General features: G+C 39.2%; 1 protein-coding gene across 3 annotated transcripts in view; it reads left to right on the top strand.

Annotated features, from left to right (window-relative positions):
• The first annotated feature begins 484 nt into the window (after positions 1-484).
• The window catches only part of lamp2 (lysosomal-associated membrane protein 2), a 50,343-nt gene continuing 23,902 nt past the window's right edge, over positions 485-26,925 (top strand). For all 3 annotated transcript variants that reach the window (XM_028815873.2, XM_028815872.2, XM_028815874.2), the window contains exons 1-5: positions 485-648; positions 4,364-4,482; positions 19,478-19,691; positions 19,869-20,030; positions 20,654-20,886. In XM_028815873.2, coding sequence (XP_028671706.1) covers positions 603-648; positions 4,364-4,482; positions 19,478-19,691; positions 19,869-20,030; positions 20,654-20,886 — 774 coding nt within the window. In that variant the 5' untranslated portion in view covers positions 485-602. The remainder of the gene's footprint in view (positions 649-4,363; positions 4,483-19,477; positions 19,692-19,868; positions 20,031-20,653; positions 20,887-26,925) is intronic.

Genomic DNA, 26,925 nt, shown 5'->3' with positions numbered 1-26,925 from the left:
CATCACTTTTTATGGATTAATTAGAAATGTAGGGGAAGGATCGGTTTATGGCAGGAGCGCTGGTTCTACACAGTTGTACTAGCTGGAAGCCAAACTAAGCACAGGAGCTGGGAGCAATTCTGATATCAGACACCAACGTTGTTTATTTTGTACAGTTATCCCGTGTTGGTAATTTTATTATCGGCGTGGCAGCATTTTCTTTTCTGGAATATATAAATTATGGATCCGTCGAATCCAAACTGGAATAGCGGATTTAGGAAACTGGCTGTTATTTAACAGTTTTAGTGCAGGAAAAATGACATAAATCTTAAACAGAGTGCACTTCTCGAAATCTTTGCCTCTGCTGCTCCTATACGTGGTTCCTGGAGGGAGTCATTCTGTTTAAACCAATTTTAACTTTTATTCTGAAAAAACAGCAATTTCTTTCTCTCTAAATAAATAAACTTTGACACGTGACGCCACACGGCCCGCCCCCTCGCGATCATTCATGATTCTCGACTACTGTCATGTGATTTCATGCTCTTTTGCGCTGTAGCCCTAACCACGGACTGACGATCTACACTTTACTTTGACTGCTGCTGTGTTTTTTCTGTACACCTGCCATGGAGAGCTATAAGAACTTGCTCCTTCTCATTGTTTTGGGCTGTGGTGAGTATGAGAACGAGGAGTCAGACGTATCAAAGGAGTTGTCTTGTCTTTCAGTGCTGACGGGAAACTTTTCTTTCCACGGCCTTGCTGCCTCGGGACTCTCCTGAGAAAGGCACCGCAGACCGTGGCGCGTTGAACGCAGTGTGTGCTCCTGGTGAGCATCGCTCATAGTAGCACGTAAAAATATAAAGAATACCGCTATTTACACCGTGTCTGTTATGTTTCCAGAACCGATTCTATTTTCAGTTAGCGAAAAACGGGTTTATTTCAAGAAGTGCGACAATTGCATTTTAAAAGTGTGCTCATATCAACCAAACACGTCAAGAAAATGCTAAGTAGGAATGGCTAGATTCGACCGAGCAGTGATTTATTTTGTTAGTTGTTTCAAAGTGTTTTTTAATCACGCCTTTGGTGGCAAAAAGAACTCTGGAAAGTTACTTGAATGAGGTATCAGCATATCGGTTTGCTATCAGGAGTTACATGAAGGTCTTATTGATTTTTTTTCCTTAACTATTTGTCACTTCACAGTAAGTTCTGAACTTCTCGAGGTGAAAAAAACGATATTCTCATAAAATTAATTACAAAGAAATGTGTGATATCTTAGTGACTACACTACCGGGCTCTAGCGCGGGGTTTCAAATTGAGTTGATGGATGGCTGACCTCAGTCTTTCGCTGTGAACAATTTTATATTCCGAAGCCAATTCTTGCTGTTAATCATACATGTTCTGTTATTTATATGGCTTGGTATTACAACGGAGGTTATATCAGCAACAGCAATTGGCCCTTGGGATCTGTGTTTGACACTACAGGCCCATACAAAGTTTACGGATAATGTCCGGCTCAATTGATTTACTACAATAAAATGGGAATTTTTAGTTGTCATTTTAATTGCATAGCTATATCTCATCTTTGTATTTAAATAAAGTTTTACAATACTGTTTTTGTGTCACTGTTAAGTGTCTTAATTCTTTTATATAACATCTTGAAATAATAATAAACCCATATCAACTACATGTACAGTACACCTTTTTGAAGTTTTGTCAGTTCTGGTAGCAGGTATGTTTGCTTATTGTGCTAGGGATTTCATTGTTTGTTTTTATATAGCAAACTTCCCATATACAGACTTTAAATAGGACATAGAAAAAAAAAAAAAAAGTATTAAAAACATTTAGCACAGAATAATGCTATGTACACATTATTTATGTGGTTTTCAAAATGTGAGTCCTAAGTTTCTAACCTTGTAAGCAAATGAAATAGTAAGCCAAGGTCGGCCAATAAGAAAGGAGGGGATTTTTTTTCTTGCTTGATTTGCAATACTTTGTACTTTTTTTGTCTGTAACTTGAAATTCTGATTTCATGTTTAAAGTACGCAGCGATTCTACCCCCCCCCCCCCCCCCCTTCCAGGTCAGGTTTCAGAGTACATCTTCCTGTAATTATCATGTGATGATGTTTGAATATCCTGTACTTGTCAGTGTTATCTAACTGCCTTTCCTTTGTATAGATAAAACTGCAAGTTACATTTGACTTCTGGAAAAGCTACTTACTTTTTTATCTTACTAAATTTTAAAGAACGAAGTGTCTTTTTAAAATATTTTTTCATGACATGCTTAAAAAGATTGATCACTATGTGCTTGTATTTAAGAATAAAGGCTTTATACACAGTGCAATATTCTTTACACCACAAATGTATGCTGTCATTTTAGCAAAATTAAGCAACATCTGAAGAAGCCGTCCAGCCATCATTTTTCTAAGAAGCTTATGCAGTTCAATATCTAGTGTAACAAAATCCATCACACTCTTACCTTTCACCCAGTGCCATTGCACGGTTCACTCATCCTTATGTTCTGGTTTTAAAGGGTCTTTTACAGGATGAGTCTGATGAAGTTCATTGAAATGATCTTGTTGTGCTTGTTTCAGCTGAGATGCTCTATTTTATTTAGTTGGTAGGATCTTTTTATTAATTGTTCTTAGTCTGTCCATTCCCTTAAGCTATTTTTCCTTAAGTCTGTCAGGAGCACACTTTTCAAGAAAACATAGCCCAAAGGATTGTAGAGGTACATAGGTTCCCACCATGTCAAAGCCACAATTTTTTGTCACTATCGGATCCCTCCTAGAAATGTGACAGAAGGTGCAATCTGCTAAAATGAGGTTACTGTACAGGGTAATTAAACTGGCTCTCCAGGTGGTTCATCGTGTGTTGGGTGCAGCTCCCAACCACTCTCTCTGACAAGGGTTGGAGATCAGCACTACAGGAGTAGAACCACTTCTTCTGTGGATCAAGAGGAGCCAGTTTAAGTGGTTTGGGCATTAAATTAGGATGCTCACTGTGCACAGATGTAAAAGTCATGACCCTAGGTAGATCCAGGATATACTGTAGGTGTTTATCTCTTGACTAGCCTAAAAGCATCTGAGAATTCCTCGGGAGGTTTTGGAAGAAGTTGCTTAGGACAAACTGAGTAGGCGTAGCATAGGTGTTCAACACAACCTATGCTATGTCGATGTAAGCAAGCTGGCGAACCTCCTTGTCTGGAGCTGCATATATTCAATTTTCTCGTCTGTTTTGTTTCATTCGGCTTTGAGACTCTCCGTTTTTGGCTGCCCCATAATGCTCCTGCGATCATTTGCCTGTGTAGTTTTAACACTTGCCGTTTTTTACACTGCTCTCCTGGGGTCAGTGGTAACTCAATCTACCACACTTTTTCCAGCTCCATGAACCTGAAGCTCCGCTTACGATCAGATCCCCCACCCCTGATCTTGCTGTAGTAATACTGCAAATGGCACTTAAGATCCTAGATCTTAGCTTCAACACTCTCCAAGAACTCTTCTGAAGAGCCTACAAGTCTATTAGGGCTTTGCAACACTCTGCACTTTGCTAAGTTGGACAGTAGGTCTTTTTGTCCTGCTGCTGACACCAATGTAGCGCCGAGTGGCAGAATGGATTCTCTTTCTTTTTACATGACTCTTTTAGGTGGCTCTCTATTCATAAAATGGCCACTCCTCTTTGGTAGTTTGCCCCTTATAGGCGCCCTTGCTGTTGGTAAGGGAATACCAGCTGATACAATGGCTGACTAATCCTTGACTGATGCAACATGTCAACGACATTACAATAGCAAGAATTGTGAATGTCATTTTTAGAACATTAGAAAAGTACCAAAGTTAGACTAAGAGCAGGCCATTCAGCCCAACAAGACCAGTCAGTCCTATCTATCTAATTATTCCATAGTAATGTCAAGTCTAGTTTTGAAAGTCCAGAATGTCTTAGTGTCTACCATACTACTTTGTAACTTATTCCATGTGCTTATGGTGTTCTTTGTGTGAAGAAACATTTTCTAACGTTTGTGTGAAAGTTACTATAAAATTTTCCAACTGTGTTTATGTATTCACTGTACTAATTTCCTTCATAGTTTTAAACACTTAATGTCACCTTTTAATGTCCTTTTGTTTAAACAGAAAAGGCTTAGCTTTTCTTTCCTCATAATTCATCCCAGGATCAGCCTATTTGCCCTTTCTTTGACTTTTTCTAGTGATCCAGTGTTGTTTTTGTAGTCTGGAGATGAAAATTGTACACATGTCAGATGAGACCTCGCCAGTCATGCATTATAAATCTTGAGCAAAACCTCCTTTGAGGTCCAATTTTTCCTGGAAACGTTTTTTAAACACGTTATTTTTTTTGTTTCTGTTTTAATATATTTATAAATTTTGATTTTTTTAAGGTGTCTTACAGTCTTGTGCAATGAGGGCCGAAGTTTATGATAACAATAATGAAACATGCCTATATGCTGATATGGAACTTCAGTTCACCATTAAATATGAGACAAGTGACAAGAACATGGTAAGTAACATTTTTTTTTTTAATTTATAAATTTCATCATTCTGTAATCATTCTTGTTTGAAGTGTTTTGCATTTGACCAGTTCAATGAGTCTTTTGCTGAGAAACTTTGTTTTTTTACATGTGTGCCGAATCCTCTTAAGTTATTTTGTCAATAACTTGAAAACTACTTGTTGGCTTTACATAGAAGCAGGTGGGTTTGAGATAAAAAAAAATGATGCAGAGGTTTAAAATGTAATTTTTACACATTTAGAGAGTAATTTTTATTTTAGTATTTTAAAGCATGCTATATGTTCCTTGCAATCAGTTAGCTAGCAGATGTTTCGTATTGGTTGAATATTAATCATTGTATTGCATGAGCACATATAAGATCACTGAATGTGTTGTGCTTAATTTAGCCTTAGGAAATCTAAACAAACATTAAATAACACAGGTGAACATTGCCAAATGAACATTTATAAAATCTTACAAAAAGTAAGAAACCACTGGTATTATAGAGCAAATGGCTACAAGAAGTTAATGATAGAAAATTGGCTGGGGGTGTGGCTGTAAAACCGCTCTTGGTGATTTAACAAACAACCTCCACAGTGTACAGCTGAATATATAACCATCTATTAATTACAGAAGAATTTTGTAGCAGAGTTTATATTGGCTAATCTACAGCACAAACAGAGTTCTGCAGAGCAGTTTAACAAATGAGACATGAGGCAATATGATCATAAACTGAAAGTTTTGTCAAAGGAGCAAGTTGCTGTTGAACCCAAAGCATAGCATGTCATGTGCAAAAATAACAGGAGCATATTGTCCCATCCTAGCTGTAAACATCTGCTTCTAGCCCTGGCTTCCTCATTTTTACTGATATTACTAATGATTATAGCTAAAGAATTTAAAATGTGTGGAATATATTTCCACCTATTCCTGAAGGGAATACCTTGAGACTCATTATGTAATAGAAGCATTTGCATTCATAAAAGCATATTGTTAAACAAGTAGGAAATCAGAACAGTACTATAATAAAAATGTAGAATATGTTATGGCTTTTTGATTGCACCAATTTATTTTGAAGATGAAAATTCAGTGGATGTTTATACGCTGCTCAAAAAAATTAAGAGAACACTTAATCATCACAGTCAAACGCCAGTCAGCTAAGCTTTAGGGATAAGTGATTGTGAATCAACTTTATCTGCTTTGGTCCAAATGAAGGTGAAAACAGGTGCACTGGAGAGACATCGGCAAGACAACCCCCAAAAAGGAAATGGTTTTGTAGGTAATATTCACAGAAAATTGCTCTTTCCTTATTCTTTCTGACTGACTCTACTCTAGTTTTGTTTTGCTAGTATTCTTGTCACTACTTATAGCAAGTGGTGGTGCCTGCAGCTGATTAAGGCTGCGCAGGTAGTGTAGCTACTCCAAGGTGGTACATCAATACGTGCTGTTGCAAGAAGGTTTTCTGTGTCTCACAATATGGTCTGGAGGAAAAACCAGGAGACAGGCTGTTACACTAGGAGAGACTGGACAGGGTTGTAGAAGGGCATCAAAAAGTAGCAGGACTGGTATCTGTTTTTTTTGTGTGAAAACGAACAGCAGGAGCACTGCCAAGCCCTACAAAATGATCTCCTGTTCACTGCTGGTGTGCATGTTTCTGACCAAATTGTCAGAAACTGACTCCATGAGGGTGGCATGGGGGGCTGATGTCCTCCAGTGGAACCTGTGCTCACGGCCCATCACTGTGCAGCTCGATTGGCTTTCGCCAGGAATACAATTTTCATCTCTGCCATTGGCATCCTGTTCTCTTCATAGGTGAGAGCAGATTTACACTGAACACGTGACAGATGTGAAAGAGTCTGGAGATGTCGTGTTGAACGTTATGCAGCCTGCATCATCATCCAACATGACCGGTTTGGCATTGGGTCAGTGATGGACTGGGGTGGCATAACCTTGGAGGGTTGCACAGACCTCCACGTGCTAGGCAACGGTACCCTAACTGTCTTTAAGTACAGGGATGAAATCTTCAGAGCCATTTTCTGACCTTGTGCTGGTTCAGTGGGCCCTGGGTTCCTCCTGGTGCAGGATAATTTCCGGCCTCATATGGCCAAAGTGTGTAGGGAGTTTCTGGATGACTAAGGCATTGATGCCATTCACTGGCCCGAATCCAATTGAGAACCTCAGAGAGGTTATGTTTTGGTCTGGGAGAAGATCCCCCAGGACACCATTCGCCGTCTCATCTGGAGCATGCTCAGACGTTGTCGGGAGCACCTACTGTCATGTGGGAGCCATACACACTACTGAGTCACATTACAAGTTGCTGTGATGAAATTCACACAGGTTAGATCAGTCTGTGATTTCAATGTTTGACTTTTAACTTTGATTTGATGTTGAATACAGCCCTCAGTGGGTTGGTGATTTTTGGTTTCCACTGACCATTGTTACATCATTTTGTTCTCAAAAATTATACAGGATTACTCAGTAAAGATTTTCCACTTGAACATTTTATTTATTGAGATCAAATTTATATATAAAATGTAGCAGATGAAAAACTAGGTATTGAAAGAAAAAAAAAGTAGATTAAAGAAGTGTGTTTTTTTTTTTTTTTTTTAGTAGTTTTAATTGTACTGGCCCGGCTAGCTCTAAAGTAAAGTATTCCAGGTCTTATGTTCACAGAAACAAAAAGCCATCTCACCAGTTCTTTTACTCTCGTATTACTGAGCAAGCTGCTGTCAGAGGATCTAAGATTACAATTAGGAATGCAGTGAGATAAACAGTCCAAAATATAAGTTGGAACAAAATTGTTTAGAACCTTACATACAATTTAAACTATTTTAAAATCAGTCATGAAAGTGGGCTGCTGTGGGTTGTGATGTAGACTTGGGGTATTTATGTTGTTTATTTGGTTTGTTTTTTTAAACTATTGTGGTCTTCATGAAAGTGTCAATACTGTTCAAAATCTTAGTAATTGTATCTTTAATATGCTTATTTAATTGGATTTTTTGTTGGTACACTGGAAAAATGTGAATTATATTGTAATATTTATTTTCAAATAACCCATTGTTCACCTGACACTTTAACATGATTGCTTCCTTTAATCTAAATTTAAGTGCCACCTGTTTATAGTTTTTATTGTAGTCATAATATTTTTTCATTTATACTATATTTAGATAGAATTCAGACATTTGACTTTAAAATAAAACTGCATTAGGGAGTCTCTTTAATATTTAGCAAATTTTGGTGTAGGCATTGCAGTTTTAGTAATAAATACCTAGTTTCTTGAAAGCAGTTCTTATCGCTAAATCTTTTAAGTCATTTTTTTCAGGCTACTCCTTGTCCATTATTCTTGGTTTTCAGTCCATATTTAGCTAATATCCAACATTTATGTAGCAGTTTGCTGTTGATCTCATCACTTAAATTCAGCTGTGTTCTCATATCTAGAGAATGTGGTGTTTGGAGTTGCTGTTCAGTCAGTGTTAAGGACTGACTTCTCTTTTAATGCTTCTTGCCCCTCTGATCCTCATGCCTTTTATACAGAAGGAAACTTACTTTCAGAGGATGATGTTCCTATGATAAACTTTGACATTCAACAGACCTTTCATGGAAATGGCATGTCTCTTGTTGATTGTGAACTTTTCAAATGGGATGAAATCTTTTGTCATCCAGTATGCCTTCTTTGCCTTAAGTCAGTGTTTCCCAACCTTTTTTCTGTAGTGGCACACTTTTTGTAACCAAAATCATCCCAAGGCACACTACTATCTTACTAACCACAAACGCATGTATACCTCATACACTCTTGTCAACTGTCTGAAGGGGTGGGACTACTGGAGAAGCCGGTAAAGAAGCAGCTGTGAGATCAGTGTTCTTAGACACAGCACTTGATAAGAACTTTGGTGGCATCTCCAAGCTCCTTCACCCTTTTGCCTGCCCCTCTCTGCCTCAAGCAACTCATATGCCCACTGTACACCAGCCCTGTGAGGCTCACTGGAGACCACACAACAAGGGTAGATGGACCGTAGCAGACTAGAGATTCGTTGGAAGTGCTCTAAGTGCTGTTTGCAATATAGTGATTATGGAGCTGCTTTTATGTCAGCTTCTCCAGGTAGACCTATCTTCCTCAGAGAGTTCTCAACCGTTCAGATCCGCGGCACATTAGTTGAAAAACATTGCCTTAAGTTTATTGTAGGAAAATCTAACCGTATTCTGATAAACAAAAACATAACTCATATGTAACTGTTACCACCAGAATAGTGAGGAAGTGGAGCTTGGAGGCTACAATGGCTTTGAATGACTGATTTCAAATGACAGACTGGGTAATGGTGTGTGAGTCAAATGATGACAATATTGAGGAACTCGGTCACTGCATCACAGATTATATTAACTTCTGTTAATATAGTTGTACCCACAAAGATATTTCATTCTTTTTCAAACAACAAACCCTGGGTTACTAAGGTGCTAAAAGGTCTCTTGAATAAGAAAAAGAGGGCATTCAAATCCATTGACAAATAGGCTATGAAGGACATGTGTGCTAAAGAAAAAGCTGGGTGAAGGAAAGGAAGGTTACAAAGCTAAAATAGAAAACAAACTCACTCAGAATAACATCAAGGATGTCTGGAATGGTCCGCGTATAATTACTGGACTCTAGCAATCCAGGGCTGTTGTGCTACAAGGAGATGTGGACAAAGCTAATGCCCTGAGCCAAGTTTTTAATAGATTATTCCGTCCACGTCCACCTTCTTCCAGTGACCAGTCTCCCCACACAATCCCTTCTACATCAACAAATTCTACCACGTCAACTGGAATGGCTAGTGACAAGTCCACCTCTGACCATAACTGAAGACCAAGTAAGGAGGCAACTGATGAAGCTACACAGAGGAAAAGCTGTGGAACCAGATGGAGTCGGTCAAGTTCTTAAGGCCTGTGCTGTGGTGTGTGCTGTCGCCTGCTCATTCGGTTTCTAAGGGTTCAGAAAGTACTACCCCTTTTGGAAAACATCCTGCATTGTTCCTGTTCCAAAGAAGGCAAGCGCTTCTTCACCTAATGACTACAGACCAGTGACATGCCTTATGAAGACCTTTGAGAGACTAGTTCTAGACTCCTCGAGTCCTCTTGTGGTAGAGCATTTGGACCCACTGCTGTTTCCTTATCGGACAAAGATTGGAGTGGAGGATGCAATTAGATCTGCTCCACAAAGCTTATTCTCACCTGGACAAAGCTGGCAACACTGTGAGGGTTATATTTTTTTGATTTATCTAGTGCCTTCAGTACCATCCAGCCATCCCTGTTAAGGGGCGAACTCTTGAGATTTGGAGGTGGATGAGCCTATGGTGTCTTGGATAATGGACTATCTGTTGGGCAGACCAGAGCCTGTGAGACTCAAAGAACTGTGTTTCTGATACGGATATGATCAATGCTGGAGCACCACTAGGAACAGTCCTGTCTCCTTTTCTATTCACTCTGTTCACCTCAGACTATAAATATAACACCAAGTCATGTCACTTGCATAAATTCTCAGATAATTCTGCACTTATGGGGGGTATATTGATAAAGGGAATGAGACCGAGTATAGGAACTGGCATCACCAAGGAACTGGTTATTGACTTTTGATGTTCGCCTCACCAAAGAGTCTCCATGTCTGGTCACTATTCAAGGAGTGGATGTAGAGGTGGTCCACGCCTACATGTACTTGGGGGGTCCACATTAATGACAGGTTGGACTAGTCTTCAAACACGGAGGAACCTATGCAAGAAAGGACAGAGCAGGCCCTTTTTCCTTAGGAGACTATTCTTTAATGTGGGAAGTGACATCATCTTATTTAACTCTTGTGATGGCCAGTGTGATTTTTCTATGCTGATATGTGCTGGGCTTGTAACTTCAATTCAAGAGAGGGCAGGCAACAGAGTACCAAAGAAGTTTGAAAGTTAATGCCCGAATTGCCCGAAGTGCATTGATCATAAAAACTGCAAAATTATTTTGTGCATCATAGGAAACATGTCAAATAATTAACCCTATGCCAAATGTGGACAAACCTCATTGGCAAAAAAAAGAATCCGTGGTTGCAAGTCAAAGCTAATTGACGGGGGAAAAAAATTACCCTGGAATTGAATGAGCACATCTGTGATCCAGACTCAACAAAAACAGTATGTCAAGAGTAGTGCTGAGCGGTATGACCAAAATTCTATATCACAGTATTTTTCAAAATTATACCGGTTTCATGGTATTCAACAGTATTTTTTTCCCCCAAGCATGAGGGATGTTTACCACATTTTCCACTGCATTTACTGCAGTAGATTGGCTAAGAATAACCTATTCCACTGTCATGAGAATTGTACAAAAAACATTTTAATGTGCACACAAGTATTAATAAAGGTTTGCATGGCTCCATAAAGTGATAGTTTTCAAGAGGTGGCACTAATGAAGAGAAGGAATCACATTGCATGATAGTTGCAGTCAAAATATAGAACCTTTTTATTAAACAAATTTTGCAAACAACTTAAACTAAAATTTGGCAACATTTTCAACCACCGAAAGAGGAATTTAGACTTGGTAAAATATCCAGAGGTGCTTGTCAAAAAATGTATTGCACTGAACATGTCTTAGAAAAGGAACACATAGTAAATATTTTTGTAAACCAACTACACTTTCTGTTAAAATTAACAATCTCGGTCTACTGACACGTTAAAGTGACTTTACCATCATTAAACTGCATAATAGTTAAAGTAATAAATAACAACAATAAAATAAATAGTAGTATTATTACTGGAAGTTGCACTATTTCTTCAAGACTTCATGCTATGGAAGCATATTAGGGCCTCAGTTTTTTTTTTTTTTTTTTTTTTTTCTTTCTTCGCTATCGCTTATTTCACTTATGTCGAGATTAAAGTCGACATTTCCACTTTATTCTCATAGTTTTTGTCATTAAAGTAGAATGTCGTAAACTAAACTTCATCCTAAAATCAATGTTTAATTTACTAGATTTTCTCAAACCCCATCATAAGTTAATGTAGCTGCATTAAATGCTTTGTGTTAAGTGTTCCCCTACCCAGTTGTTAATCGCTATGTGCTTCTTAAACTGACTTCCTCTCCACTAAGAGGAGGCTCTGGCAGGGATCGCAGCACAGAATACTTTCACTTCATTATATTCCTGCTCTCTGTAAATTTAGAATGCTAAGATTTGATATCATTTTCATGATGAAATTTATTAAAACAGGTAGTAAACATGCACGGCAGTGAGGCAGTAGTGCTGCTCCCTTGCAGTAAGGGGTCCCCAGGTGTACGTTCAGTGTAGCGAACTTTATGGCAGGTGTGACGAGGCTCCAAAAAATTGGATGTATGAATGGGCATCGCACTGGTTTAACTAAAATATTGTGTAAATGTTGGGTTTGTGATCTGGTAGTTGGAGACACGAACACACAAATCAGTGGATGTTCTTCTGAGCGGGCTTTCTTTATTGCATGCGTGCTGTTTCTATTTGACGTACCAAACCCCCAGTTCCTATCCTTCCTTTTTCTTTCTCCACATAACCAATTGCCACACGATAAACATCTTTGTGAAATTAAAACTAGTTATAAACTTGGACCACAGAGCGTTCAGAACTTTAAAAAAAAATCTTCGTTATGTATAATTATGCCATCCATTCAGGGTTAGCAACACATATACTAACAGGGTCAATATAGCATAACAAAACCTCACATCCTACATGACTTTGAAAGGAAACTGAAGCACGCCGAGTAAACTCACCAGAAAAACATGCAAATTCAAGGCAGGGAACACCCGGGACCCCCTTGCTGCGAGGAAGCAGTGTAACCTCAACGCCACCGTGCCCCCCACATGATTAATACATGCTTTAATGCATTTCATCATGAAAATTAAATCAAGTATTTATCTTGGCATTCTAAATGTTCAGGGAGCAGGAATATCATGAAATTAATATATTCTGTGTGGTTATTGCTGCCTGCGCCGCCTCTTACTGCAAGAGGAAGTCAGTTTAAGAAGCACATAGTGATTAACATGGCTCGGGGAACAGTTAACACAAAGCATTAATGTGCTACATAACTTATGACAGGGTTTGAGAAAATCTAGTAAATTAAATATTCATTTTAAGATGAAGTTTAGTTTAGTATGTTCTACTTTAATGACAAATTACGAGAATAAAGTCAACATGTCGACTTTAATCTTGACATAAACAGCGAGAATAAAGTAGAAATGTCGAAAATAAAGTTAACTTCTTCTTTTGGCTGCTCCTGTTAGGGGTTGCCACAGCGGATCATCTTCTTTTCATCTTATTTTGTTACACCCATCACCTGCATGTCCTCTCTCACCACATCCGTAAACCTTCTCTTAGGCCTTCCTCTTTTTCTCTTGCCTGGCAGCTCTATCCTTAGCGTCCTTCTCCCAATATACTCAGCATCTCTCCTTGGTACATGTCCAAACCAATGCAATCTCGCCTCTCTGACTTTGTCTCCCAACCGCCCAACTTGAGCTGACCCTCAAATGTACTCATTTCTAAACCTGTCCATCCTCGTCACACCCAGTGCAAATCTTAGCATCTTTAACTCTGCTACCTCCAGCTCTGTTTCCTGCTTTCTGGTCAGTGCCACCGTCTCCAACCCATATAACATAGCTGGTCTCACTACCGTCCTGTAGACCGTCCCTTTCACTCTTGCTGATATCTATCTGTCACAAATTACTCCTGACACTCTTCTCCTCCCATTCCACCCTGCCTGCACTCTTTTGACCTTTCTTCCACAATCCCCATTACTCTGTACTGTTGATCCCAAGTATTTAAGCTCATCCACCTTCGCCAACTCTACTCCTTGCATCCTCACCGTTCCACTGACCTCCCTCTCATTTACACACATGTATTCTGTCTTGTTCCTACTGACCTTCATACCTCTCCAGGGTCTCCTCAACCTGCTCCCTACTATCGCTACAGATCACAATGTCATCGGCAAACATCATAGTCCACGGGGACTCCTGTCTAATCTCGTCTGTCAACCTGTCCATCACCATTGCAAATAAGAAAGGGCTCAGAGCCGATCCCTGATGTAATCCCACCTCCAACTTAAATGCATCCGTCACTCCTACCGCAGACCTCACCACTATCACACTTCCCTCGTACATATTCTGTACAACTCTTACATACTTCTCTGCCACTCCCGACTTCTTCATACAATACCACAACTCCTCTCGAGTAACCCTGTCATATGCTTTCTCCAGGTCCACAAAGACGCAATGCAACTCCTCCTGGCCTTCTCTATACTTCTCCATCAACACCCTCAGAGCAAACATTGCATCTGTGGTGCTGTTTCTTGGCATGAAACCATACTGCTGCTCACTAATCATCACCTCACTTCTTAACCTAGCTTCCACTACTCTTCCCCATAACTTCATGCTGTGGCTCATCCATTTTATTCCCCTGTAGTTACTACAGTCCTGCACATCCCCCTTATTCTTAAATATCGGCACCAGTACACTTCTTCTCCACTACTCAGGCTATCCTCTCACTTTCCAAGATTCCATTAAACAATCTATTTTAAAAACTCCACTGCCATCTCTCCTAAACACCTCCATGCTTCCACAGGTATGTCATCTGGACCAACGGCTTTTCCATTCTTCGTCCTCTTCATAGCTGTCCTTACTTCCTCCTTGCTAATCCGTTGCACTTCCTGATTCACTATCTCCAATCATCCAACCTCTTCTCTCTCTCGTTCTCTTCATTCATAAGCCTCTTAAAGTACTCTTTCCATCTGCTCAACACACTCTCCTCGCTTGTGAGTACGTTTCCATCTTTATCTTTTATTATCCTAACCTGCCGCACATCTTTCCCAGCTTGGTCCCTCTGTCTAGCCCAGGGGTGGGCAAATTCATTTCTGGAGGGCCGCAGTGGCTGCGGGTTTTTGTTCCAACCCAGTTGCTTAATTAGAAAGCAATCCTTGCCAATAATTACATTTCATGGCTTGTTAGTGCTTTAACTCTGCTATGTCAAGTCATTCTCATATCCTAGATTTTTTTTTCCATTCTAAGGATATCATCCAAATACTTTGAAGTGTAAAACGGATGGGTAATTCTCAATCCTTCACTTTTTTCTCTTCTCTTTCCTTCCAAGTATTTAATTAAACCAAATAGTGCACGATAAATATACACAGGTGTAAAGGGTAACAAGCAAAATGGATAACTGCTGGTTTCTTTTGTCATTTGCATTTTATTGCTAATAAGGAGCAATTAAAAACCAAGAATGCAGCTGTTTAAGACTTAAATAAGCAATAAGGGTTCATAATCTTAACGAGGGAGATAACTAAAATGAAGCAGAAGTGTTTCTAGAGCAATAAGTGCTTCTTATTAAGCAATTGGGTTGGAACAAAAACCTGCAGCCACTGCGGCCCTCCAGGAATGAATTTGCCCACCCCTGGTCTAGCCAATCGGTACAGGTCCTTTTCTCCCTCCTTAGTGTCCAGCCTCTCATACAACTCATCATACGCTTTTTCTTTAGCCTTTGCCACCTCTCTCTTCACCTTGTGCCTTATCTCCTTGTACTATTGTCTACTTTCTGCATCTCTCTGACTATCCCACTTCTTTACCATCCTCTTCCAATGTATACTCCCCTGTACTTCCCCATTCCATCACCAGGTTTCCTTTACCTTCTTCCTCTGTCCAGATGTCACACCAAGCACCCTTTTTGCTGTCACCCTTACTACATCTGCTGTAGTTTCCCAACTGTCTGGTAATTCTTCACTACCACCCAGTGCCTGTCTCGCCTTCTCCCTAAACTCAACCTTGTAGTCTTCTTTTTTCAACTTCCACCATTTGATCCTTTGCTCTGCCCTCACTCTCTTCCTCTTCTTGATCTCCAACGTCATCCTACAGACCACCATCCTATGCTGCTTAACTACACTTTCCCCTGCCACCACTTTGCAGTCTTCAATCTCCTTCAGATTCACTCTTCTGCATAGGATGTAATCTACCTGTGTGCATCTTCCTCCACTCTTGTACGTCACCCTATGTTCCTCCCTCTTCTTAAAATATGTATTCACCACAGCCATGTCTCCTTTTGGCAAAATCCACTATCCTCTGACCTTTTTCATTCCTCTGCTAGACACCATACCTACCCATCACCTCCTCGTCTCCTCTGTTCCCTTCACCAACATGTCAATTGAAATCTGCTCCAATCACCACTTTCTGTCTTTTGAGTACACTGTTCATCACTTCATCCAACTCACTCCAAAGATCATCTTTCTCATCCATTGCACACCCAACTTGCGGGGCATATGCACTAACAACATTCATCATCACACCTCCAATTTCCAGCTTCATAATCATTACTCTCTCTGACACTCTTTTCACCTCCAGAACACTCTTGACATACTGTTCCTTCAGAATAACCTCTACTCCATTTCTCCTCCCATTCACACCATGATAGAACAATTTGAATCCACCTCCAATCCACCTGGCCTTACTCCCCTTCCATTTAGTCTCTTACACGCAAAATATATCAACCTTCCTTCTCTCCATCATATCAGCTAACTCTTTTCCCTTACCAGTCATACTGCCAACATTCAAAGTTCCTAGCCTAAGTTCCACTCTCTTTAGTTTCCTCCTCTCCTCCTGCCTCCAGACACATCTCCCCCCCTATTCTTCTTCTTCTTCTTTTTCAGCCAACAGTAGCCCAATTTCCACCAGCACCCTGTTGGCTAACAGTACTGGTGGCGGTTGTTTTTAACCCAGGACTCGACCGATCCGGTATGGAAATTTGTATTGTTGTCCGCATACTGATTTGGCAAAATTTTACACCGGATGCCCTTCCTGACGTAACCCTCCCCGTTTATCCGGGCTTGGGACCGGCATGAAGAAACACACAGTGGTTTGTGCATCCCCTGTGGCTGGGTTCGAAAATAAAGTCAACATGTCGACTTTATTCTCGTCATAAGCTTTGAGATTAAAGTGGAAATGTCGACAATAAAGTTAACATGTCGTCACACTATTACACAGTACCCAGGTACATTACACAGTATTGAAAAAAATAAAATAAAACAGGTACAACTTGGCTTGCAGTATTATCCAGTAGTATAGAAACAGTATTCACACATTTGAACGTAATGGTCCACATCCGACCTTTTAAAACCAAAGTATCTCCAGACAACAGACACGGCTCCTTTTTTTCGGCAAAGTTCTTCTGTGTCATCATGTTCAACTTTATCATCTGCTACAGCTTCAGTTTCAGAATGTTCTCTGTCCGTTTTCACCATTCAATACCTCCACTAATGCATGTACTCCATTGAATGCATGTTTAGTGGTGCAGCAGTGAAAAAGGTCGCCCCTTAAACAGTTTTCAGCTGCGCCACGTTCCGAACGTTGTTTAGGCTATTTAAACCGGTGTTGCGGTATAAGAAAAATCCATATCATAACAAAAATAAAAAACCGTTTTCAGTATGAACTGGTATACCACCGAGCACTAGTCAAGAGTGTCTCATGATTGCCATTTACTAAATAAATGTACCCAAGGCTAATACATGAAGGCATAAAAGCAGGACCCCAGTAGGGGAAGTAATACTATCTGATGAGTTATCTTTCACATTATTTCATATTTCCAATGGGGGTTATATTCTGAGAAAGTTGAGGAATGTGCCCGACCCACATTGACGACTTTTAAAGATGGTGGATGATCTATAATGACGTGGGTCGCAATCATGTGATGGTTAATAATTGCTTTCATGGTCCTGTATTGCCAAAGTGGTACCAATATATTTTATGGCACTAGATGCAACCTGTGGGGCAAACACTGTTAATACGTGATGTTCACCTATTCAAGGATGATAATGCCCAAATAAACACTGCTAAACTAATTTAGGAGTGGTTTTAATTAACAGAATGAACTGTTTCAAGCCCATTTCATTTCCTCCCCAATCAGTCCATATTAATATTAGTGAACATTTACAGAAAATTGGAATTGCAGTTGGCAAAGCATTTTTTTTTTTTTTTTTAAACCTCTGGGGGCTTTCTTCTTAAAGAATGGCACTGTATCCCACACCACATAATTCAGTACTACTTCAGTACTACTTTGACAGGTTGGAAGCCATTCTCAAGGCAAAGTTTGGCCCAGCTTCTTAAGTCTTAAATTTAATATACAGTGTTAGGTAAAAGTTTGGGCACCCCTGATAAATATCATTGTATCAATTTATAACTTGCTACGCTTAACTTCATTTTAATATATTTTATACCTTATGGAAACAGCAACATTTCAGTAATTATTTTTTATAGGACCAACAGAACCAATTTAATGTGTATTTGAACAAAAATGGGCACGTGCATAAATTTGAGAGCCCCTAAGGAATAATCCCATCAGTATTTAGTAGAGCCTTCTTTTGCTGAAATAACAGGCATATGGTGGCTCTGAGGCTAAGGATCTGCGCTGGTATCCCGAAGGTTGCCGGTTTGAATCCCCGTCACTGCCAAAAGGCCACTGCTCTGCTGGGCCCTTGAGCAAGGCCCTTAACCTGTAATTGCTCCAGGGGCGCTGTACAATGGCTGACCCTGCGCTCTGACCCCAAGGGGTATGCGAAAACTACCAGATTCCTAATACAAGAAATTGTATAAGGCGAAATAAAGAACAAAAAAAAAAAACCTGTAGACTCCTCCTGTAGCCACTGACAAGTCCCTGAATTCTAGCTGGTGGTATTTTGAACCATAGTTCTACACAAAATGCCTTCAGTTTAGACAGTTTTGATGGCTTGCAAGCGTGGACAGCCTGCATCAAATCAATCTGTACATTTTCAATGATGTTCAGGTCTGGGGACTGGGATGGCCATTCTAGAACATTGTATTTGTGCCTCTGCATGAATTCCTTGGTAGATTTTGAATGGTGTGCTGAAACATCCAACTGTGGCGTAACTTCAGCATTGTTCCGGGTACAAAGTGCGTTGAACTGTGGAACAATGTACAATGACACCGTCAGCAGCCAGATGTTCTTGTAGCTCTCTGGAGGTGGTTTCCGGTATGTCTGTGACCATTCTAACCATCTTCGGCTGTACCTTTCAGATATTTTTCTTGGCCTACTACATCTTTCCTTCCCAAGAACTGTTCCTGTGGCCTTCTATTTCCTAACTATGTTTCTGACTGTGGAGACACAGTCCAAACCTGTTATCTTGTACCCTTCTCCTAATTCGTAACGACAAATTTTTGTAGTGTATTTTTTTTTTTTTTTTTTTTTAAGGTCAGTAGAGAGTTCTTTAGAGGTCCCCATGTTGCTACTCTAGAGAACCGAGGACAAGCACTATTAGAAGTTAACTATGTTAAATAACCTTTTTCATGAATGGTTGCATCTGTCTTTGTAGTTTAAGATCTAATAAGCAGAGCAATTTTGTGCTGCAACCTGTCAGCATTAAATGACTACAGGTCTTTAAACTAATCAATTAAAAGGGTGCACACATTTTTGCACATCACATTTTTTACATTTTATTTCATACAACTCAGTTATGCTACACTGAGAATGTTGGTCTGATAAACATCCCCTTGTCTACATTTCTGTAGTAAAAAAAAAAAATGGCATATTGCTATGATCTTCTCTTATGAAGACTGAGGTTGCATAATTTGCTCTGAGTGGTGCAAAAACTTTTACATAGCATTGTATTATTAGAAGTATGGTGTATTTTATGCCTGTTGACAGGTATGAACTATTTCTATTTAGTGAACCCCAAAATTACTCTGTAATTAATACATGTATACTTCACTTTTAGGGGTTTGATATTGCTTTATTTGTGTTTTAGAGGTTTAATGATTATTTGCAAATTTTCATAAGATTAATGTTTTGGATTTTTATTTTTTGTATTTTAAAATTAGATTTTTTTGCTTACTTGCATTGCATATTATGAATGTTTTAAAAAGTTGACAAATAACCTGAACGTAAGTAATTTTTAGCATATTATCTGATTATTTTTAACAAAGATTATAGATGTCTAGATTTTCTGTTTATCGTCCTGTATGTAATTTATTTATTTATTTATTTATTTTATGCAGTCAACTTCAAGCTTTCTGTTGCCAAGCAATGTGTCAACTACTGGAAGCACCTGTGGGGATAATACGACTGCACCTTTGTTAAAACTTGATTTTGGCGATGGCCATTCTTTTACAGTGAACTTTACGCATAATCAAACTGTTTACCATGTAGATGTTATAACCTTTGTCTACAATACCAATGACAGTTTGATATTTCCAAATGCATCTGCAAAAGGTAATTGCTGCTGTATTCTGATTTCTGCATGTCTTTTTTGGTGGATTTCAAGAATCACATACAAATATATTGTGTAAGAAGTCTTATTAATTTGTTGCATAAGCAATATGTATTGTTGAAAGCTGTGTAATGTGTGTTAGTATAAATTTATATATAATTGTTGCATTTTCTCCTTAGGTGTTTTTACGGTTGCGTCTAAAGTAACTATGCCAGATTTACCAATGGACGACTACTACAAATGTGTAAATCCTGAATTTCTTATCATAAATAATGTAACAATGAAATTTTCCAATGTCAGCGTTCAAGCCTACATAAAGGATGGAAATGTGAGCAAGCAAGGTATGTACTAAGTTATGTCTAAGTTTTTTGTGTTTCCCTAAATATTTCTAAACTGAATTAAATGATTTAATATTTTTACATAAATGTATGGGAAAAAAAGCACACAAGATTTGATGTGTTGCAAAAAAGCAGGAAGAGCAGTAGCTCAGCCTCATGTTGTTGTTACATTTTGTTGTTTGGTTTACTTCTTTTCTCTGGACACTTTTTCTTTTATTGTTATCATTCATTTTATAACTTGCTAATTTAAAATATGTGGAGTTAATTGTGGCAGTCTTTACCTTTTTGTGATAAAAAGACAGGAACTAACCCTAGGTACATGCCAGCCTTACATAGGACATGCTCATCCAAAACCAATTTCATATTCACCAATTAAACTAAAATACAAACGCCACATCAACACACAATACTAGGACCGGGTAATCTGGAACTATGAGGTGGCAGTGTTAATTAGTGCATCATTTATACTGTTGCTGAGTGAAATTGTAATATCTCTTTTTTTTATTAATTTTATTTTCACAAAGTGTATAACCAGTATTACACTTCAGCTAGTTTTCAAAACATTTCCTTAACTTGAATTTTATGTTTTAGAGGCAGAAAGTAACTGAGTTTGTTTTTATGCATAGCATTTGAATGTGATGCAGACACCCCTACAACTCTTGCTCCAAATGTTACCACCCATGCACCAAATGTTACCACCCATGCTCCAAATGTCACAACCGGTGCACCTATTACTACTCCAGTTCCTACTCCAATTCCAAAGCCTGAAACGGGTAATTATTTGGTGAAGACTGGTAACGTTACATGTCTCCTAGCTGACATGGGTCTTCAGCTAAATTTCAGCACTACCAAGAATCAGGTAAGTCTCATCCTTTTAATTTTTATTTAGTTTACAGTTCCTTGGTTGCTAATGGTAAGTTTATACTGTGTTTACATTGTTTATTGATTGCTTGTTTTGGACTTTCCGCTTTTAAGAACCCGTTTAGTCAGAGATATTTCAACATAAGTGTTGGTTAATTTTTCTGGTGTGTTGTAGAAAACGTTTATCCCCTTCAAAGCTTAGTCTTCCACTGTGTCTACTTTTTACAGTTGTAGAAACTGTCCGTTCTTAAAATCATCTGATTTCCTATTGTTGTTCTGGTACCCTGCTAATTTCTGATCAAAAAAAGCCTTTATTTGATTCTAAAAAGGTGGCAAATCAGCTCCATATGGGCAGGTAATGTGCTTAAGAAGAGATTTCATTCATTTTAAATTTCATTCATTCTAAAATAAAGAACCAGAGAGCAATAAGATGTAATTTAAAAAGGGCAAAATAGACGAGCAAGTTGGCAGACTCACAGTGAAATAGTGTCCTTGTCTCGAAAGATACTGTACCATTACGCTTATTCTAATTTGGCCATTTTGCTCAGCTTTGAGGGTCTAAGAAGTTGTTGCATTAGGAAGTAATTGGTAACTTTGGCCATAATAATTGGGACATGTTGAAGAGGCACTCTGGTCTATTTTGCACACAATATAGATGACACCAATCAGACAACCAACAATTGAAATTATTTATTCTAAAGATATGTATTTGTAAAAGTTATGTTTGAATTCTGCCCCTTTCCAAGAAAATAGAGAGATTAACCAGGTCTGTCCTACACCAGTAAAAGCTTGTCTTATGCTACTTTAGGGCTGGTTTATACTTAATGCGCAGAACACGTATGCGTACGCATCATGGCTGCCACACATTTCCAGCGTTCATTTGACATGTACTCTGAGCAAATCCTCAGAAATTAACGCGATGCGTGCGCGAGTTGCAGTACCGGCAAAAAATTGGCAGGCACAGTGTGTCCACGTTGGAATGTGATGGAGTCTCTGTTTACTATCAACATGTGACAGCAAGTCACTTTGCAGATCCTATAGGATCAATGTGTGTGCTTAGATGTTTGATGAATGCTGGCATACAAATGTATTTGTGATGCTTTTCTTTTCAAGCGTCACATATTCCCCAATGTAATGACGCAATACATTTTAAAGGTCTCACATACGATCTTCTGTGCTGTCTTTTTTTTTTTTGCACCTTTACAAAAGTAACAGAATAAAAATAAAATTGGGGACACAGTGAAAAGGTCTATTTTGTGAATTTTGTAATTAAAGTGGAAATGTAGGGTTTAATTTCAAAATTTCCAATTTAATCTCAGTTTTAATTTGTTATTAAAGTAGACCATTGTAAATGTCATCTTAAAACCAACCCGCAGAACGCATTAAATTTCTGATATTCCAGCTCCCTACACATTTAGAATCCTTAGATTTATACTTGATACCACTTTCATGATGAAATACATTAAAGTATGTATATTACATTTTACAGATAAATTGTTAATTTAAATAATACTGTTAATAAGTGCACATGTGGGGGTGGCACGATGGTGGGGCGGTAGCGCTGCTGCCTCACAGGGAGTCATGTCCCTGGTGTCCCCTGCCTGGAGTTTGCATGTTTTCCTGGTGGATTTCCACAATATGCTCCAGCTTCCTCCCAAGGACATGCAGGTTTGGGGATTTGATTATGCTAAAATGAGGCTAGTGTATGTGTGTGTGTGCTTGTTTTCACCTTGCAATGAGCTGATGCTCTGTCTAGGGATTGCTTTTGCCTTGTGCCTGATGCTAGCTGCAATGGGTGCGTCCCTGCATTGATGGATGTAATCATTAACACTAGAATTACCAAAGCTTACGAGGAAACGCATAAATCCGGTCCACCTTAAATCCACTCACACGTCTCCATTCAGCATATTTAATCTTGTTAATGTGTCAATAATCTTAATCAGCAAGCAGCCTGCTATACCATCCTTCCCACCACCGGAGAAACTACAAAATCCTCTCCCAACTGAAGCCTTGTTTATCAGGGAGTCAGGTACCTACGCTAAAAAATGTATCTTTATTTGGAACACATGCATTTCATGTGTGTTCCGTGTCTACAAAGATCTGTGTAAATGTAGGATGACAGGAAATGTTGAACACATACCTAAAAGACAAACGTTTTCCATGTTTTAGTACTAACGACAAAATGTAGACATGAAGTATATAATGAGTGGAGACTGAAGTCTGAATATCAAATAAGCACTTTCACAAAAGATACAAGTATAACAGAACAAATGCGCTTCCCCCACTCCCCCCACACCCCAAGATTATAACCGAAGAAAAAGAAATCAGGTTAGTGTGGCTTATTATCCCGTTTTCTTGGGTAGTAATAGCGGTTAGAGCTGCTGACTCCTATTCAGAAGGTCCTGGGTTTGAGTCTTAACGTGTCCCAAAATAAACGTTTTGAGTAGTGAGCTGTTCTTATTGTTGGTATTATACAATAAAAACATACATTTGATTTGAGTCTGTAACCGCCGCTGTAAATGCATGGTACTTGTAAAGGTTAGCGTTTTTTTAATTCAGTTTTATGCTGTCAGTCGTGTTCACTCTTGCCCCGATCTGACACTGCTGTTTTCAAATAAAGGCGAGCTATAACAGAGGTGAACTCAGATCGGAGAAAGAGAACAGAGGCCCACACCACAAGAAACGTCCACTCACATATAAGAACAACGCAGCTGCACCAGACATAAAGGCGAAAGATGGCACCGTTTGGATTTAGGACGAGGTCCAGCGTCATCCTGCCAATTGCCTGTCCTTCAAAGAAACAGCACAACTTACAGAGCTCACCAACGTATCGTGCAAACTCGTGTTTGTGAATATGTTTTGTGATGGTCTTTACATAAGAAGCATTTATATGTTACTTATATACAAGCCAGATCGAATGTTACTTATCTTGATTTATTTACTTGTCATCCTACGGCATAAAGTCGCAGGTAGACTGCAGAGCTTCCTTTGTTTGATCGACAAGGACATGCTCACAAATTACACGTGTAATGCCATGAAAAATGCCTGCTGACACTTTAGAACGCGAGCAGTGGTACGAGGATGCAGTTAGACTTTTTTTTTGGGCAAATGCACCGTCCACATCTAAATACTAAACGCTAACCTTTACAAGTACCATACATTTACAGCGGCGGTTACAGACTCAAATCAAATGTATGTTTTTATTATATAAAAATAACAATAAGAACAGCTCACTACTCAAAACGTTTATTTTGGGACACATTAAAACACAAACCCAGGACCTTCTGAATAGGAGTCAGCAGCTCTAACCGCTATACTACCCAAGAAATCTGGATAACAAGCCATACTAAACTGATTTCTTTTTCTTGGGGTGGGAGCACATTTGTTCTGTTAAACAGTGGTACCTTGAGATATGAGTTTAATTCATTCTGTGACCAAGCTCGTAAGTCAAAATGCTCGTATCTCAAATCAGTTTTGCCCATTGAAATTAATAAAATGAGATTAATTCGTGCCAGCCCCCCAAAAACACCCCAATCTGTACTTGCATCTTTTGTGAAAGTGCTTATTTGATATTTAGACTTCAGTCTTCACACATTATACACTTCATGTCTACATTTTGTCGATAGTACTAAAACATGGAAGAAGTCTTTTAGGTATGTGTTCAACATTTCCTGTCATCTTACACTTACACAGATCTTTGTAGACACGGAACACAAGTGAAATGCATGTGTTCCGAATAACGATATATTTTTTTAGCCTAGGTACCTGACTCCCTAATAAACAAGGCTTCAGTTGGGAGAGGTTTTTACAGTTTCTCCGGTGGGGGGGAGGGGGAATATATAGTATAGCAGGCTGCTTGCTGATTGGGATTATCGACACATTTACAAGACTAAAGATGGTGGGCCGGATTTACGAGTATTCTCAGAAGCTTTGGTAATTCTAGTGTTAAACATCCATCCTTTTCAGAGATGTTGTGGCAAGGTGTCCTGGGAATGTAATGGATGTTTTGGGCAATTCACAACACAGCAAAGCCAAATGTTGTTTTCTCACCTTGATGATCGGTCACACTTCCACCAAGTGGAGTCTTCTAGATTTACGGAAAGTACGCTCACATATAAAACGGTATACCTCTTGCGTAGCCACAGCATCCGCAGGAACACATGTTTTGTTAAGTATAAACTCGGCCTTACCCTTAATTGACAGAATTTGCCTCTGTTTCACAACAGAAACTGGCAGATGCTTAGAGTATTTCTGTCCAACTAAACAAACACAAAACAGTATATTTTTGCTGGCACAATCCACAAATTGCTGAGTTTTTAATTTTTTTTTAATCAGATAGGAGATGCATGTCTTTTAGCATCCAGCTGGACTGACAAGCATACTTTTATTGAGCCTAAATAGAGCTACTAAGTGCTTGTTTAGTGGAACCTCTAACTTGGGTGACCAGGGGCCTCATGTATAAACGGTGCGTACGCACAGAAATGTTGCGTATGAACGTTTCCACGCTCAAATTGCGATGTATAAAACCTAAACTTGCCGTAAATCCACGCACTTTTCCACGGTACCTCATGCCCTGGCGTACGCAATTTCTCCGCTCGGTTTTGCAGACTGGCGGCACCCAGCGTCAAAGCAGTGCTAATGTTCCTGTGTGGTCACCCTTTCTTTCTTAGACCCACATTCCTGACGCGGCTTTATAAATACACTGAAACTAACTGCATATTGTTTATTAGTGTAATGCATCTGATTGTAATTAACCTGAAGCAATATAATGGTCCAGGGAATAGCCATAGTATTCCAAATACCATAACTGCTTTAGCGTTGTTACTCTCAATGCATCTTCTTCTTCTTTCAGTTGCTCCCGTTAAGGGTTGCCACAGCAGATCATCTTTTTCCATATTACTCTCACTGCACCACTCGGAGTATTTATATCACTGTATCTGAGTGGGGAATCACAGCAGCAGCTGAACGGAAAGAGAATTATCGGTATACAGCATGAAGCAGATGCCTGAGCCACGGCAAAACGTTTCACAGACTTCCCTGTACGGACTTTGCGGTTTAGAAAAAGTTTCATCCCAAGAACTATAAACGCACTAAATCAGTCCATCAAGTGCTCCTTGTAGAACTGTTTGGACTTATATGTACAATCACCTCACTGTAAACTTGGGATGCAGTTATAATATTGCACAACCTGCGCCACTTTATAAAGCACGTATTTACATATGATGACGATATCATTTTTAAGATGAAATGCAGCAAAATATCCATCCATTTTCCAACCCGCTGAATCCGAACACAGGGTCACGGGGGTCTGCTGGAGCCAATCCCAGCCAACACAGGGCACAAGGCAGGAACCAATCCTGGGCAGGGTGCCAACCCACCGCAGGCAGCAAAATATGTTGATTATATTATACAGATAAAACTTTAACTTCATTTAAATAATCTGTATTGTTAATAATTTAAACATGTGAGGACACGGTGCCGCAGCGCTAGCTAGTTCAGGGATTGTTCCTGCATTGCGTTGTATTCTTGCTGGTGCTGACACGACACTGGAAGGATAGACGGATAGAATAATTAAACATGTACTTCGAAGATATTTCAATGTTCCTTAAAAGTTTTGAAGAATCGACGTTCTAAGCTTACAAATAGCTTCACGTCTATTACAGAGCTGATTGTGTGGCGATTGGGTATTTGGAGAAAGAGAAAAGTAAGGACAGGAATTGGAGGTTAGTACGTTTGAAAGAGACAGTACTGCTGCAATAAATTATTTCATCGAAGGTCGCGCATGGCGCAGCAAGCCTCTTGCGTGAGACATGAACAAGCACTGCGCCACCGTGTTCCCATATTTAATAACATGCTTTAACTCCTATCATCATGAAAAAGATATCACATATACATCTCAGTATTTTAATTATTCAGAGAGCTGTAATATCACGAATGTAATGAATTCTGTGTCCTGTTGAGAAGAAGAAAGCACGTTTAAGAAGCAGGTAGTGATTCACACACAGAGCACATAGAAGATCAAATACAAAACAAAGAA

Source organism: Erpetoichthys calabaricus, chromosome 12 (genome assembly GCF_900747795.2).
Source record: "Erpetoichthys calabaricus chromosome 12, fErpCal1.3, whole genome shotgun sequence".
In the NCBI taxonomy this organism is placed as follows: domain Eukaryota; kingdom Metazoa; phylum Chordata; class Cladistia; order Polypteriformes; family Polypteridae; genus Erpetoichthys; species Erpetoichthys calabaricus.
This window is presented reverse-complemented; position numbering and strand designations above follow the sequence as displayed.